General features: G+C 38.1%; 1 protein-coding gene across 2 annotated transcripts in view; it reads right to left on the bottom strand.

The window, feature by feature from the left end:
* The window catches only part of Usp34 (ubiquitin specific peptidase 34), a 178,529-nt gene that overhangs the window by 5,075 nt on the left and 156,756 nt on the right, over nucleotides 1–16,698 (bottom strand). For both annotated transcript variants that reach the window (XM_040733172.1, XM_040733173.1), the window contains exons 70-75: nucleotides 16,116–16,194; nucleotides 11,348–11,474; nucleotides 10,402–10,509; nucleotides 9,227–9,331; nucleotides 8,986–9,110; nucleotides 7,896–8,019 (exon numbers count right to left, since the gene is read on the bottom strand). In XM_040733172.1, coding sequence (XP_040589106.1) covers nucleotides 7,896–8,019; nucleotides 8,986–9,110; nucleotides 9,227–9,331; nucleotides 10,402–10,509; nucleotides 11,348–11,474; nucleotides 16,116–16,194 — 668 coding nt within the window. The remainder of the gene's footprint in view (nucleotides 1–7,895; nucleotides 8,020–8,985; nucleotides 9,111–9,226; nucleotides 9,332–10,401; nucleotides 10,510–11,347; nucleotides 11,475–16,115; nucleotides 16,195–16,698) is intronic.

Raw genomic sequence — 16,698 nt, 5'->3', positions numbered from 1 at the left:
TCTGAATAAGGTTGGAAGCATTGATCTATCACATCACACATAAACAGGCAAGCCATCAATCTATAGCTACAGGGAATGCCCGCCCCTTCCTTTTTCAAGACAGGGTTACTTTGTGGAACAGCCCTAGCTGTCCTGGAACTCACTCTGTAGATCAGGCTGGCCTTGAACTCACAGAGATCTGCCTGCCTCTGCCTCTGCCTCTCGAGTGCTAGGATTAAAGGCGTGCGCAGCCACCGCCACTGCCACCACCACCACCGTGGGAATGATTTTATAGTTATGAAATAAGGGTTGGAAAAATATGACCCCTGGGCCAAGTCTGATGCCACCTGTTTACAGTTGGGTGAGTTAGGAATACTTTTTACTTTTAATTTAACTTTGACACCATGGTCTCTTGACACATAGCCCAAGCTGGTCTTAGAACCCACAATCCTTTTGTCTCTGCCTCACAAGTGTGGGATTACAGCTATTGAACTGGAAGCTTACATTTTTAAGGGTTGATGAAAAAAACATTAAAACAACAACAAAAAGCCAAAGACCATTGGACCTAGGCTGGAAAGCCTGTTACTAGAGTGCCACTCTTCAGACTGCTGTTCGGATATAAACTCGTGGCAAGTCTGTATTACCACTGAAGTTTTTACTAACTTTTTCTTTCATCAACGATTGTTCCTCAAAGTAAAATAATCCTTACTTTTCAACAGCTACACAAAGCCAGCATTAATCACTACAACAAACCAACTCTGCAGACATATCTTATGATATAAAACTACCTTTAAAATAAGAAGGAAAGGAACATTTATTGGCACCTACTGTATTAGGTATGTCAGATAAACACATTAAAATCTCACAGCTTGGAAAAGTATTACTTTAATCCTTATTTCATTTCATTAATTTTTTTTGGGGGGGCTCTTTTTCCTGAGATGGGTTCTCATGTAACCAAAGTTGGCCTTGATGTCCTGATGCCCTTGCCTCCAATTCGTAAGTGCTACGATTACAGATGTGTGTCACCATGCTCAACTTCTTTTCTCTTCTTGAATGAAGATATTAGGCTCAGAGAATTTCCTAATTCATCTCAAAGCCTGTTACATGTATCTCACACTTAACTAATCCTAACACCTATAATCTCAGGAATCTACATTTACTCAAATCCTCTGGTATCATTTTATGATCTTCACATTTATCTGTTTACTTCCCCTGTCACACTTTGTAGAGGGGTTCAAGCCCAGGGCCTTCGGCATGCTAAATGGGATGTACTTACATTGAACTACTTCCCAGCCCTGTTCCTTTTCTTAGATTCACTACGGCTTGTAGCATGTTAGCTTTCTTTTAAGCAGTGCAGCATTGAGGAAATTAGTTTGATGCACTATGTAATACTACAGACTGAAGATTCTGTCCTGCCTGGTCCTGCAGCAGTTTAGTTCCAAAAAAACACAGAGGCTTATATTAATTATAAACTGTTTGGTCGATGGCTCAGGCTGCTTATTGGCTAGCTCTCTCTTAATTATTAACCCATTTCTATTAATCTATGTATCTCCACGTAGTCTTGGCTGGAGAATGCTCAGGTGTCCTACCTTCCCAGTGGTAGTTACATGGAGTCTCTATGGTGACTCACTCTCTGTGTTCCTCTTCCCAGCATTCTCCTAGTCTGGTAGCCCCACCCATACTTCCTGCCTGGCTACATCCTGCCTGTCCATTGGCTGTAACAGCTTTACTCACCAACCAATAGGAGAAACATATAAAAGGACATCCCTCATCAAATTGCCCATCTGAGAATGATAGTTTCCTGAGCTTGCTCAAGCAGTGAACTCTATACAACACTATGCCAACCAGGGGTAACTGAAGTCACTTTCCAGTCCTTTCAATTCCCTCTCAAGATGTTTCCTCTGGATAGAAGGCTGTTCCTCCAGAGTGTGAGGATTTCTGAACTGTCTTGCATTTTTCAAAAAGCACTGTGGATGAGTGAGAGACCAATACTCTCTTAGCTCCTAGTACTCCTTCTCAATACCTATCTCATTCATTGGGTACTAAGCACATGAAGAGGCAGTCACCAAGCTCTCAGGTATACTTCTTTATCTTTCAACTGTGTGTGTCTGTGTGCATCTGCCCAGAGCACAGAAGTGGGCATCAGATTTCCTGGAGCAGGAGTTACAGGTGGTTGTGAGCTAACCCACGTAGTGGGTTTTGGGAACCAACCCCAGTCCTCTGCAAGAGCAGTATGCACTTCTAACTGCAGAGCCACTTTCTTCAGCCTCAGGTGCACGTCTAGGCTTTCCCTCAGTAAACAGAATGGCACATCTGCAATACATTGGATTCTGTAAAACATGTCCCCCCCCCCTTTTTTTTTGGGTCCCGTGACTTCGACATCCTTAAGCAAAGTGCATATTCTGCCCCATTACTCAAAATGTCTATAACTATATTCTGTCGGAACACCTCAGACTGTAGAAGCTGCTCTGTGGTTTGTCAGTAAAATAAACGCCTTTCAAGTTGCTTTTGTAGGGAAATGGTATTTCAGAATATTTGGTATTTCCATGATTGCTGTGACGATAAAGACATTTCATCAGTTTCTTCTGAGTTGTTACAGTTCTGACTGGTTTTCTATAGTAGTGTTATTCCCACCCATCACTATCTTAAGGAAACAGTGGCAGCAGCTAGTGGATAAAGGCCCATGAGTAATGTTCTACTATGAAACAATAACAATGCCTTAGGCTATGAATACCAATATCTAATTGCATACCCACTAAGTAACTACTATAGCTCTCTTTGTAGGTTTCGAGAGTGTGATGGCCTGACTCTGTACTATTCAAATATCCATGTCAATCCCTCTAGAGGTGAACAAATTGGCAAGCAGTTTAAAATTTAAGATTCTTTACATGTGATTACCATGTGTAGCACATATGGATTTGTTCCTGGTGGTCTGATAAAGTTAGCTTTGGATTTGCATTAGATGTGAGGGGTGGTCTGAAATACATTCGCCCTTTCAAGCCAATAACACTGTACCCAAAGGAGAAGCAGGAATCAGAGTGTGCTTTCTGCACCATTGATTTATATTTGTTTAATTCAGTCGAATTAGCTTTAGAGGCTAGAGAGATGGCTCAGCAGCTCAGAGCACTAGATGCTCTTACAGAGGACCTGGGTTTGACCCCAGATCAACATGATGGCTCTCAAGCACCTGTAACTCTAGTCCCAAGGACTCTGTTTACTGGCTCCCCCAGGCATCAGAAATACCCAGGTACACAGATATATCTAGGCAAACATTTATATTCATACAATAAAATAAATAAATCTTTAGTAAGTGTGGAGCAGCACACCTGGCCTTTCAACAGTTTTAAGCTACATGTAATGACACACTCCTGTAATTGCAGCAGCAGCAGGTGGATCTCTGAGAGGTCTGTCTGGTCTACACTGTGAGTTTGTTGATAGCCAGAGCTACACAGTGAGACCCTGAAATAGTTTGTTATGTTTTTTTAAGTATGTTACTTGTGAAGAATTTTTTCTTTAACATATTCAACAAATTTTCATAAATAATGTGAAATACTAAAAGTACAAGATCCTTGTTTTATCACTCAAAGTGAAAATATAAATGATGATGGAACTTAAAGATTTAACTTTTATATAAGCATCCTATTATTTATTTTGTTCATAAACACTAGGACCTAAAAAGGGATTAATTATAGTTTGCCAATACCATTTTCTACACGACTATAAAAAGTCAAGAATCCCTTTAACATCTACACTAAGGAAGCAATGGAAAGCAGATCCCCAAGTTAGAGGCCAGTCTGGTCTACAGTGTAAGGAGTTGGGTATATAGAGATACCATATATCAAAACAAATAAAAAAGTATATGGTCATTATTAATAATTTCACCCTTACAGATATCTATTTAACTTAGACTTTCATCCTTTTGCAATGATATTATTCACTTGTATTGTCTATGTGTTTTGAAACAGGGTCTCACTGTGTAACTCTGACTGTCCAGGAACTCACTATGTAGACTAAGCTGGTTTTGAACTCTGTCACTGTTTTTCAAATGCTGGGATTAAACAACCACGCTTAGCCTTCTGCCTGTTACTAAGGGTGATACTCCACTCCTTTCAAAGAATGTGGTTATACCCTTTGTGTTACTTGTTCAACCTGAGTGCTGGGGATTGAACCCACTACTTGGGTTCACTGCTAGGTCCCTGAGCTACATACCTTCAAGTCTATTTTCTGGGTTGTTTTTCTTCCCCATATAACTCCAGGGATATTATCTTGTTTGTTTTGAAGAATGTATAATACAAATGAAATGACCAACTAAAATATGCTCTTATTGATGAACACTGTTTTCACTTCCACACTGTGAGTGACGTGAAAATAAACACCCTCTGTATGTTGCCCTATATTATTATGAGTAGAATAGAGTAAATTTCTGCTATGCTCAGACCATAAGAAAGAATATGCTAGGTTTTAACTGAGAATGCCAAATTGCCTCCCAAAAGTGATAGCATTCCATTCACTTCTTTTCTCAGTGTCTGAAAAAATGGGTATAGCCCAAATGTGTCCACCCTCCCCACCCTAGGATAAATATTGCTTCATTTTTCATTAATGAGTGCGGACAACTTCTCATATGGTTAACAAACACTTTTGTTGTGTGAACGACATAACTATTCATGTCCTGCTTTTCATTAGTTTCCATTTTACCAAAGCCTAAAACCATTTTGTGCTTTGATAGCTATTTATCTATTCAGTCCTTTTCTCATTAGCTACTTTGTGGTTTTTTTTTTTTTTTGAGACATTGCCTCACCATGTAGTTGTGACTCATGGAGGTCTTCTGGGATTAGAAGCATATATACCACCATGCTAGGCTGCTAGTTTGTATTGTAATTCATGATGTTTGTATTTTGCTTCATGATTTATTATGTTTTCACAACTATTAATAATCTCTGTTATCCAACCAAAAAAAGTTTATTCTTGGTTTTTATTCCTTGCTAAATATGGCCAGTTTCTGTGTGTATCTGTATGCATGCTGTACACACGTGTGGTGAAAGCGCATTGCTTTTGAGACGCTGCTGGGGTCCTTTCCTATGCATCTCCACCCCACTCATCCCTGGAGAAAGTAAGGGCAAGGTCTCAAGCAGCCTAGGTTGGCATCAAACTAAAATGTGATGAAGATGAGCTCTTCATCTTTTTGCCTTACCTTCCAAGGGAATAGGCCTCCATGCTGCTAATACCACCTCTAGTCTCCTAATTGGGTATTATCTTTAATATCTACTACATGTGTGTTTGTTTGGTCTTTTTCCCATTGTTTGGATCATTCTAGTTTACTTTTGTGAAAAGAGAGAAACAATATATTTACAAAATGAAAAAGGACAAAGAGATGAATGAAATTGTGGTGGTGTATAGGGATCCAAGTGATAATTTTGTTTTTTGTTGATGGGTTTCTGTGTAGCCAAGCTGGCAGGGAACACCCAATTCTCTTCCCTTAGCAGGAGTGCTGGGATCACAGGCATGAACAGTTTTGTTCAGTTGCCAATATAAAAACAACAATACTTTAAAACTGGCAATAATTTGCAATCCAACACAGGTTTTAAGACAAATCTTAGGTATGGTAATATTTTAATTTTCTGAACTTTAGACTATCTAGCTTCAAAGGCTCAGTTTAAACTCGCCCCTTTTCATTTTTTCTTGAAAGAGTCATACAAATCAAAATTACTAACTCTCCTCACCCCTGCTGTCATTAATGCGAGTTTTGTTTTCTACAGCCCTTTCCTAGGTGCCTTTCTTGGAAACAGTTGTCTCAGCTATAAGAATTAAAGTCAAACTCTGGAGTATAATTTTTCTATATACTATTGCTTTTAAGTCTGTCTAAATTACTAAGAGGATATCCAATTTTCCACATTAGCCAGGAATGGACCAATAAACTTTCAATTTTTTTCTTTGTGGTTTGGGTATGTATCTAGTTTTGTCCTAAAAGCTACCATTTGGCTCATTTAAAATTAGTTTGGCTGGAATTACTTAAAATAGTTCCTCTTGTCACATTTGAATTCTTAACCCTTCCAACGTTGTTAGTAACTATCATACTACGGATAATAGCACAGTTGAGAATATGCACATCACTATATAGAACATTCCATAAAAGTGTGTAGATACAAAAAACTAAGTAAGGCAGAATCAACAGTGCTTCATAGTTATGAGTGACGTAGATTTGACATGTGATGTCAAGTGTGTCCTTTCTTTGCCTTTTACTTATTTTTTGTAGACAGTTCCACTCTGTAGCCCAGGCAGACCTTGAATGTCTGGCCATCTTCCTGTCACAGCCCCTGCTGTTGAGATTACAAACATGGGGATTCAGGCATCATCTACCACATCCAGCTTCCCTCCTCCAGTCTTGGTTTTTGTTTCGTTTTTTGTTTTTGTTTTTCAAGACAGGGCTTCTCTGTGTAGCGTTGGAGCCTGTTCTGGAACTTACTCTGTAAACCAGGCTGGCCTCAAACTCACAGAGATCCACCTGCCTCTGCCTCCCTGAGTCATCACTCAGGATTAAAGGTGCCACCGCCTGGCTCCTTCTCCATTCTTAGTTTCCATGAATGTACATAGTTGTGTTGATGAAAAGACACTCAAAAACCATAGAACATGCATTACTCGGTCAAAGTTGCCCAAGTATCAAGAGCAGCTCTTCACATATTTTGTTATAAATTATATAAACATAATTACCTGGAAGTTCTCCAAAGGTCAGCATCTTTGGAAACACATCTTATCTGAGCACAAAGGCTATACTATCAGAACTTCTGAGTATTGTTTTACACCTGACCATTGTTACTGCTAAAGTTTCAGACGTTTACCAAGCGCCACAACCCAGATGCGAAATTCTGAAACAGACAATCTGCGGATATCCTTACCTCCCCATATTTTGGCATCATCCATAGATAAGTAGGTATGATCAACTAATGAAGGAACAGCCCTTCAAATCTGAAGATATGCTAATCACTTACCAATAAGATGACTTTTCTGAAGGAGTTATTCCTAACAGCTGTCCTTCTTCATGGATAATGAAATCTAAGGCTGGATCTTATCTTTTACCCTACCTAGAAAGGGTCCAAATCTTTTCCATAAGAAAGGGAATTGTGGCTGACATGGAACACAAAGAGGAATTCTGGGGCATGAAAATAGTCTATTTCTTGATCTAAGTGGTAGTATCATAAGTGGTACTTTTCATAAGTATTACTTTCCACTCTGAAATGAAGCTATAGAGACTGGAGAGGATCCTGGTCCATCCTTGATAAAATTAGAAGGCAGGACATATAGAACCTCAGAATTTCTAGGTCCAGAGCTTGGAAAGAGGTATTAAACATCCTTTTAAATTGTTCTCCCTCTATATAGCTCACTGAATGATTTTGTTCTGTTGCTCATGGTAGCCCTTTTAAAAGTGTCTTCTCATTTTATGAGACTTACCTCCTAGTTACTCATCTATGCACCTGTTTCACACTGCAAGCCCACTCAGCTTTTGTGGCACCGTCAGCTCCAAAGTATACCTGGCACTGAAGATTTCAACTCACCCTCAATATAAGGGTCAGGGAAGTCATGTCTGTCTCTAAACTTTTCTCCCTAAGCAAGGTAGTTTGTTTTTAGTTCTGTTGTGCAGATGGTGGACTTAGGCTTCTGTGTACAAAGTGATCATCAGGCCTGCTCCATGATCCTTAACAGGCCAGCTGAAACTCTGAGTAGAACTATTCAATGGAAACCAGTAAGTTGGTGTTTTCTTAATAAAAATTAAGATATTCCCAAGAATACTAATTAATATTTTTAAACATTCACTTTAAAAAAGAAAAAAATAAAGGGATTGTCATATATTTTTCCCCTTCCTGAATGGCTAGGGGCTTAAAATAATTCAGTGGAATTTACTGCTCATCTTTTATACTTACTCAGCTTAACTAATGTTTCAGTAAATTTTTCACAGTTGATTGCAACTCGGCATAATAGATGGATGAACTGATGATAAGAAAAGAAGTAGTCTAGCAGCATACGATCATAAACGTCATCTTTGCCCTGAAGGTTAAAGATGATAAAATGGTTGCACTTAAATTGTATAATAAAGAGCATATTTTGTGCAAATGTAATAAGATTAAGTAAAAAGCTAATTAAATCTTTACCTTCTATAAGAATCTAGTTTTAAATTCCAAATTTCTAGTGTTATTAAGATCATAGTTGTCCTAGATTTGTTGTCAGTGTGCAAATGCTATCAATTATAATTACCCATCATTCCTATATACTTTAATAGAGGAAAAGTACTGAAATTTTAGCATGTGACACTTTATAAACATATCATCAAGAAGAATGAGTTATATTTGATTTTTGAAAGATTTGAGGGTATTTCTGTAAGGGTAACTATAACGTTAATTATTTTTAATGTTTTATCATGGACAATTGCCCAAATATACTTAAGATCCAAAAGTAGTAGACAAGAGAGAGTGTGGATAAAGTGTGAGTGAAGAAAGCTAAAGGAGAAACAATGTTTTTTGAAAAATGTGAAAACTAAGATATCTTGTGTTAATATAGCTTGTCTCTATAACTTAAGATTGACACTATTTTAGAATAAGCATTAGAGAACAGGAACCAGATGATAAATCTATCAAACAGTGACATTATGGGTAGGTTAAGGAGAATATGATTATAGGGTCAATAAAAGAGGCCTTGATTATATGGCCAAATTGAAAACATTCCACGTACCTAATTTGGCTTTGTAGATTTAGATGAAGGACACACTATAATTTAGCCTAGTAACAAACTAAGGTTTACTATTAAGCTGTTTTTTAGAAGAAAAAAAATCTTAACAACTTGTGCTTACTGTTGATTTTGCAAATATCAACATTTCAGAGCACTTAAAGGAAAAATCCAAATGAATCTAATATTAGGATTCATGAAACGTTACATAAATCTAACAGACTCAACCTCCAGGGGATCTCAGATTACCTTGTACTATAGAAATACGGTTTTCCTGGCATCCCAACATACCTTACTGGTTTCCACCATTGTGGGCAAGAGGCACATATTGAGTTCAGGGCGCGGAGGCCGAATATTGCTTTTCCCTCCTATTAGCTTGATATTTTCTCGACAAGGGAAATAAGGTCCAAGAGACACTAAGACATTAAAAGTGTACAATAAGAATAAATGGAAAAAATATATCTCTAAGCTTCAGTGTGCAGAATGATTACATGCCAACCATATTCAAGTATTATGTTAGATAGATACTTACTTGGTATATTACTGTGATGGTAAGTACAATGGTTGTGTTGTAGGAAGGGAACCAGAGTATGAAGAAAATCATGGGGGCTCAAAAGTACAAGTTCCTTGAGTACATCTGAAAATGAAAATGATTTAGAGTAATTACAACACTGGGTTAGATTTACCAATCACTTCTCAATTCACAAATCCTGTTGAGGTTGTAGTGTGCTGGGTACTACACACCTAGTGCCTAACAAAGGGAGAAACTGCCTAATGCCCAACTCTGGACCTTTACTTAAGACAATTTAAACACTATCACTATAGTTCTCCCCATTCTCCCTGCTTACTTGTTGGCACAGTCTACTCAAACAGCAATACACCCTGATTATTTACAACAGTTTGGATGGACGAGATAGCTAATAATCTGCAGTCCACAATTAAAGTTTTATGATATTGGCTTCAATGATCTTCACTCACTAATCACACAAGAGTAAATCTTGGACTGGAGAGATGGCTCAGAGATTTAGGAGCACTGGCTGCTCTTCCAGAGGTCCTAAGTTCAATTCCTAGCAACCACACGGTGGCTCACAACCATTTGTAATGAGATCTGATGCCCTCTTCTGGTGTGCAAGCATACATATACATGCAGGCAGAACACTGTATACGTAAGTAAGTAAATCTTATAAAAAAAATCTCATGATGGGTAACTAGTTATTTATGCTATTTTGAGAAATTACAAATAGTTAACAATCTGTAACACTCACTACTTCAAGTGGTTCCTAAGGTAGTAACAAACTTTACATTTAAAATGGAAGATTCTTTTGACAGCTATATATTATCATTCTATAAATAACCAGTCACAAAAGTGTTATGCACAAGAGTCTACAAACAGTTTCTGAGAAATGTTTTTAAGGTCAAAGACCCACAGTGAAGCAACTAACCCTATTTTTACACTGTGAGATCTACCTTGCAAATATTGACATGATTCTACATTGTTTATACAGAAGCAGAAGATTATTTAGAGTTGCAAGAAACCTACAAACAACTGAAAAAAATCCAGATATTCTGCCTACAAAACACGTTAACACTAGCAACTTAAGAAACAACTTGTTATTTTTAGGACCTGCTATTCTGTGTAACACAGACTAGGATCACTTCCAAACACTATATATGTAACCTAAACCTTTTCTTTTTCAAGCAGCTTACCTATGCAAGCATTTCTTAGTTCTGGAGGGCTGTAGGAGTTGAGAAGGGTTAGAAGTTTATGGGCAAATTCAATTCTTTCCTGCCACTGGATTAATGCTTGTTTCACATCTGCCAAGAGAAAAGCATAATTAAATTGGCTTTTAAATGGTCACAGTTCCTCAAATTTTCTTTCTGTTGTGATACTAATACTGCCAGTTTCAAATTAATTACATAAAAACATTTTTGATTAAAGCTAAATTGTTAATTTCATGAGATTATGAGAGTGCTATACTAAACCAATCTCGCCCCCACCTCACCCTGGGTGGTGAGTAGAGGAGAGATCGGGTTTTGCTAAATATAGCCCAGGCCGGCTTGGGATTTTCAATCCTCCAGGGTCACCCCCCCTGAGGGTAAGGATTATAGGTATGTGCTAAACATGTTAACATCTTAATATATTGTACTTTCTAGAATCATAGTAATTTTTACACTTATTTCTACTGAAATAAAAAAAAATGACCTAATCTGAGATATGAAGGCTTAAAAGAATCCCACTTGTTACAGTGCCTGGAAATAAGCCTAGATCTTGACCTTTTTTTTTTTTTTTTTTTCAAGACAGAGATTCTTTGTATCATTTAGGAGGCTGTCCTGGAACTTGCTCTGTAGATCAGGCTGGCCTCATATTCACAGAGATCCACCTGCCTCTGCCTCCAGAGTGCTGGGATAAAAGGTACTGCCACCAATGCCCGGCTAAATCTTGATTCTTATAAGATGCTTGCCTATTGTTTTCTAGCAGGTATAAATAAAATATGTAAGAATATTCCACTTTTACATTACGAGGGCATGATAAACATTACCCATTATTACCTAGTTCAGGAACTATCAGCAAAGAAACCAGTAAGACAAACAAAAACCAAAAAGCTCTCTTTAATGGTAGCAAAATGGTAACAAAAAAAGTTAAATGACAAACCTTTTCTCTGAAGATATGGGCGTGTAGACTTCAAGACTGAAAGGAATATTGACAGAAGTTCTACTAAGTCTCCAGTCACATGGCAAGCTGTAGCTTCATGATACATCATGTGCAGTGTGTTGAAAGACTACAAGTGATTTAGAGAATAAAAATTTAAAAACTCTTAATTTCATTTCTACTTTAGACACAATGTTCTAAAGGTGTTTCTAGACTTAGACTGTGTATACACACAAGTGTTACTTGTTTTCTAAATCAAACTGCCCCATTTAGCTACTCTGTATGTGTACATGCACGCATGTGTGGATGTTGGATGTGATCCTCAATCATTTTTCATCTTTACATAGAAAATCTTGGAAAATTTGGGGGGCAGCACAAGCACACCCCAGTATACCTGTGAAGTTTAAAGGACAATTTGCACAGCATGGTGTTCTCCTTCCATTATGTGGGTCCTTACTGATCAAACTCAGATTGTCAAGCTTGTGGAAAATTACCTTTACCTACTAGCCATCCCCATAATCCTGCACTGATGGGAGATGCCATTCTGCAAATCTGTCTCTTATTGGTTGTTGAATAAAGCACTGTTGGCCAATAGGGAAGCAAGATAGGTGGGATAAGGAGTCAAGGAGGATTCTGGGAAAGAGAAACACAGGGAGTCACAAGGTAGCCTCCAGAGGAATAAACGGTCCAGACCCTTCCTCTGGTAAGAGAAATACTTAGATTTACAATTATGAGGCAAATACTTAAGTCAGAGATAGATAGCCAGTAAGAAACAAGCAAGGCCAACAGCTTCATAATTAATATAGCCTCCTGTGTGTTTATTTGGGGCTGATGCGGCTCTGGAACCAGGATGGCAGGGAAGGCTGCACTCTACATATGGTGTCAGAACTGGGATTGAATTTCCACGTAAAATGACAAGAGCTTAAAAGAAATTTTAGAAACAAAAGAACAGAGAGAAACACAGCTTCTTGGTAGCAGCATTTTTCTCAGGTGGGCTCTGTTTGCTAGCGACAAGCAGAGACTCACACGGCTTGCTTAAGGGAGTCTTCATTAAAAAAACAAAAAACAAAAAAACAACCAGCAAGGTTCTTTTACGAGGTTCTGCTAACAATTGTGTACATACAGCTGGAAGTGGCAGTGACCACATCTCCAAGCCGGCAGCTTTTGCTGCATGTCAGCATAGACTGAGGATTTTGAGCTGGAGTCACGCTTACGTCTGCCATCTTGGAAAAACTTCAGTTTAAACAGCCATGGTTTTTAGCAAATAAGACACATGTCCAGAAAACCATAAAGATTTACAGTAAAGTCAGATTCAGATGAAGAAAAACCTCTAAAGGTTTACAGTGTGTTTAAAAATATATGCAGGATTGAGAGAGAAAAAGAAATGGCATAGTAGTAAATAAATAGAGAAGCCGGCTATGGTGGTGCACGCCAGTAGGATCTGCTCCAGAGGCAAAAGCAGGCAGATTTCGAGAGAAACCCTGTCTCAGAGAAATAAATAAAAGTAAAAGAAATAGAGTAATAATAGATGAATAAATAAGCCACGCAAAGATGGAAAATACAGAGAGAATCTGGATACTGTATGCTATTGTGTTGTTCAGTTGTTTAGTGGCTAAGCAAGGATCAACACTTGATTATAAATGCTGCTGAATTAATCCAACTTATATTTTAAAAATGCTTTGATTTCTAACTTTAAATATAAGGATTGGTTATTTGGGAAAAGAGCTTTTGTTTGTGTTTCCACCGAAAATGGAAAGCTGTGGATTCCTTCCAGACTACTATGGTTTAGACGCCCCCGGAAGCAGTGGCCCAGGTGATCCAGCACCTGAAACAGCTGAGAGGATTCAGCCTTAAGGACTACAAAAAAGAAGGACTTGGCCAAGGTTTCTGAGTTTTGTCATTATCCCCATGGTATGAACAGCACCCCCATCCAGCAGGAAGAAGTTTGGAATGAGTGACATCCAAATTCCCATATTGTTTATAAATCTTTGTTTTCATTTGAATGGGGTTGCTTCTAATTGGTTAATGATCACAACCAATCTCTTTTTGAAGGAAAAAGGGGATTATGATATGGAAATGAGTACTTTGTATTGGTATGGTTTTTCATTTATTGAGACAAATTCAAGGTCAATTTTGTGATGTATATATTTCTTCTTCTGATTAAGTATTGTGTTTATATTGATCTTTTAAAACATAATGCATAATTAAGTACAGATTATAGATAGTTACCTATAATAGTCAGAACTTATAGTTAGGTAAGTTAGGTTTTCTAGATATACAGAGGTATATTTGAGATAGATAGACAGTCGTCAAACCTTTCAAAGACCTTCAGAAAATGGCATTTAAAATGGTTTAGGGTTTTTCTTGACAATGAGAAATGTCTGCTCCTAGCATAACCAATTATGTCTGAGAGGAAGATGGACATCGAAGAAACTCGTTATGGAGTTTACTTTCAACTTGGCAAGATTAGCCATTTGGGCAAGAAACTGCTCTTGCCTAGACTGCTTGACTGTTGCTGTATATAAACTGGACATGTAGGACCCACAGGAAAGTGACTGCTGAACTCAAACAGTCCTTCAGGGTTCCTGCTTCATGTTAGAGTCTACGAGACTTTCTGCAGGACACAGAAAAATGAATGATGGACTGCCAATGCAGATGGACAGTTTGAAATTTCCTGCTTTGCTGAGAAGTCTTCCAGACACACAGTGTCCTATGGACTGAAGATGGATGCCCCAAAATTACAGAGGAATTTCAGGTGACTATCCAGGTAGCAAGATGTCTCTGTCAATTCTAGTGTTTACATATTATCCTTCTGAGGTCTTTGATGGAGTTGAAGGCAGATAGTTATAATCATAGTTTTCTTTAGTTATGATAAAAGATAAGTTACATATAAAACTTTAGACTCACAAAGATAGGATAGATGATACTTTCTTTAAATATTACTAATGTTAATGGACAAAATATTGTTAACTATGTTCTTACTTGGTAACTGTTCTGTTATATATAATTTGACTATGTTAAAGTTAAATCTTTCTTTTTATTTAGACCGAAAAGAGGAGATGATGGGAGATGCCATTCTGTAAATCTGTCTCTTATTGGTTGTTGAATAAAGCACTGTTGGCCAATAGGGGAGCAAGATAGGCAGGGCTAGGAGTCAAGGAGGATTTTGAAGAGAAACACAGGGTGTCACAATGTAGCCTCCAGAGGAATAAAAGGTCTGGACCCTTCCTCTGGTAAGAGAAATACTTAGACTTACAATTATGAGGTAAATACTTAAGTCAGAGATAGCCAGTAAGAAACCAAGCAAACGGCCAAGAGCTTCATAATTAATATAGCCTCCTGTGTGTTCATTTGGGGCTGATGTGGCTCTGGAACCAGGCTGGCAGGAAGGCTTCACTCAACACTGCACCTTCTTTTTTCTTTTCTCTTTTTGACAAGGTCTCTCACTGAACCTGGAATTTGCATGTTGAACTAGACAGCTTAAACAGCAAACTCCAAGGATCCTCTTGTCATCATGCCCTCAGAGCTGGGGTTAGAGGCATGCTGCCTGGCTTTTGTTGCAGGTGCTAGCAACCAGGTCCTCAGACTTGCATACCAACACGTTTACTGAACCATTTTCTTAAACTCCTGTCCTTTTTAAAGTAAAGGCACAGTCCTTATCTTCAGAGCTGTATTTTATGCAAACATTTTAATGTGAATAGTTTGTTTAATCACATATATAATTTCTGATTTATGCTGTGCAGTGGTGGTGCACACCTTTAATCCCAGCACTCGGGAGGCAGTGGCAGGCAGATCTCTGTGAGTTCAAGACCAGCCAAGGCTACACAGAGTAACCATATTTCAAAAAAACCAAAAATAAATCTGATTTGTCCTAAGACTGCAGTCTTAGAAATGAGAAAGAAACAAGCAACGACCAGAACTAGAGACACAAGGTAGCTTTCTTAGCTACCTTTTCAGGGTCTGTGTACAAAGGGAGTGGAAACATTAAGTCTTTAGTTCTTTTTTCTACTTTACCATATAAGAAAGCATTCCTTCCTTTAATCCTCCCAAGTCAGTTTATATAGTTCATACATTATTCAAAGTTGAAAAATCTGAGTCTAGGTTCTGTGGTAGTCCTCAGTATGAAGGCTGTTATTGCACTTATTTAACCTGTAAACTGGAAGGATAGGAATTGTATCTCTTTTGCTATATTCCATTGCCTAATGCAATACTTAGCATAGAGTAAACATTTCAATACTCAAAGCCCAAACTTTCTTGCCTCTGGGCTCAGGAAGTCATTTATTTGAGTATTTTCCCACTTACCACTGCCAAGTCCAAATTCTTCAAAGTTTAGTTTCTTATTTTGTTCCTACTCTATAACACTATTAACAAAAACCAACAGTGCATCTTAATTTCTGCAGTACTTTCTATATGAACAACTTTACCTTATCGTCAGGATAAAACTAAAGAGCATGATGTACTTCTGGTAGCTTTAAACCATCTTCCACTTGTGAACTAAGAATCATGGAAAGAATGTCTGCAGATTTCAGCCCTGTGCAAGTCTCAAGGCATTCTGTTTTGGTTCCACCAAGTAAGCATGTTTTGGGGAAATAATGTGGAACCTTGATCAAAAATCATGATTTTCATTTTTATTTACTAAGTGAAATAAATATAAAGTGAGGAGTAACCTGTGAGACAGTTCAGCAGACATTCTTTATACATATACAGCAAAAAGACTTGGAAAGAGTATTTAATGACACCCATTCACAAGGAAAGGCAATATAATATTTACCTCAGTCATCAGGATTAAGCCTCGGTTAAATACTACAAGAAGTCTGTCTTCATCAGACTCTAACAGGACTCTGAAGGCACTGGAAGAACAGAGAAAGTCCAGTGTGAACAGGACAGAACAATCTGCAGGTAGCAAACACAAGTAATGTTGCCTTGAGCTTCTGGCTTTCCTCTCAACATCTGTTGCTTGTTTTTTAATTTTTAAATAATTTATAATTTTTATTTTATGTGCATTGGTGTTTTGCCTGAATGTATGTCTGTATGCCGAATCTAGATGCCCTGAGATTGGAGTTGCAGACTGTTGTGAGCTGCCATGTGGGAGCTGGGAATTGAACCTTGGTCCTGTCAAAGAGCAGCCAGTGCTCTTAACCATTGCTCCATCTCTCCAGCCACTTGTTTCTATACTTTTTAAGAGATTTTGTCATGTACCTCAGACCAGCCTCCAATTTGTGGCAAGCCTCCTTTTGCCTTGGCCACCGTAAGTGGAATTAGAAGCATGCACACCATTTCTTAGCAATACAGAACTGAGTGAGCAGCCCAAATCTGGAATCCCAGGTGGCACCCGGCTGTGGGACATTTTAGAT

This window comes from Mesocricetus auratus, unplaced genomic scaffold (genome assembly GCF_017639785.1).
Source record: "Mesocricetus auratus isolate SY011 unplaced genomic scaffold, BCM_Maur_2.0 Super-Scaffold_100029, whole genome shotgun sequence".
Lineage (NCBI taxonomy): Eukaryota > Metazoa > Chordata > Mammalia > Rodentia > Cricetidae > Mesocricetus > Mesocricetus auratus.
Note: the sequence above shows the minus strand (reverse complement) of the source record. Positions and strands in the feature narration are given on the sequence as shown.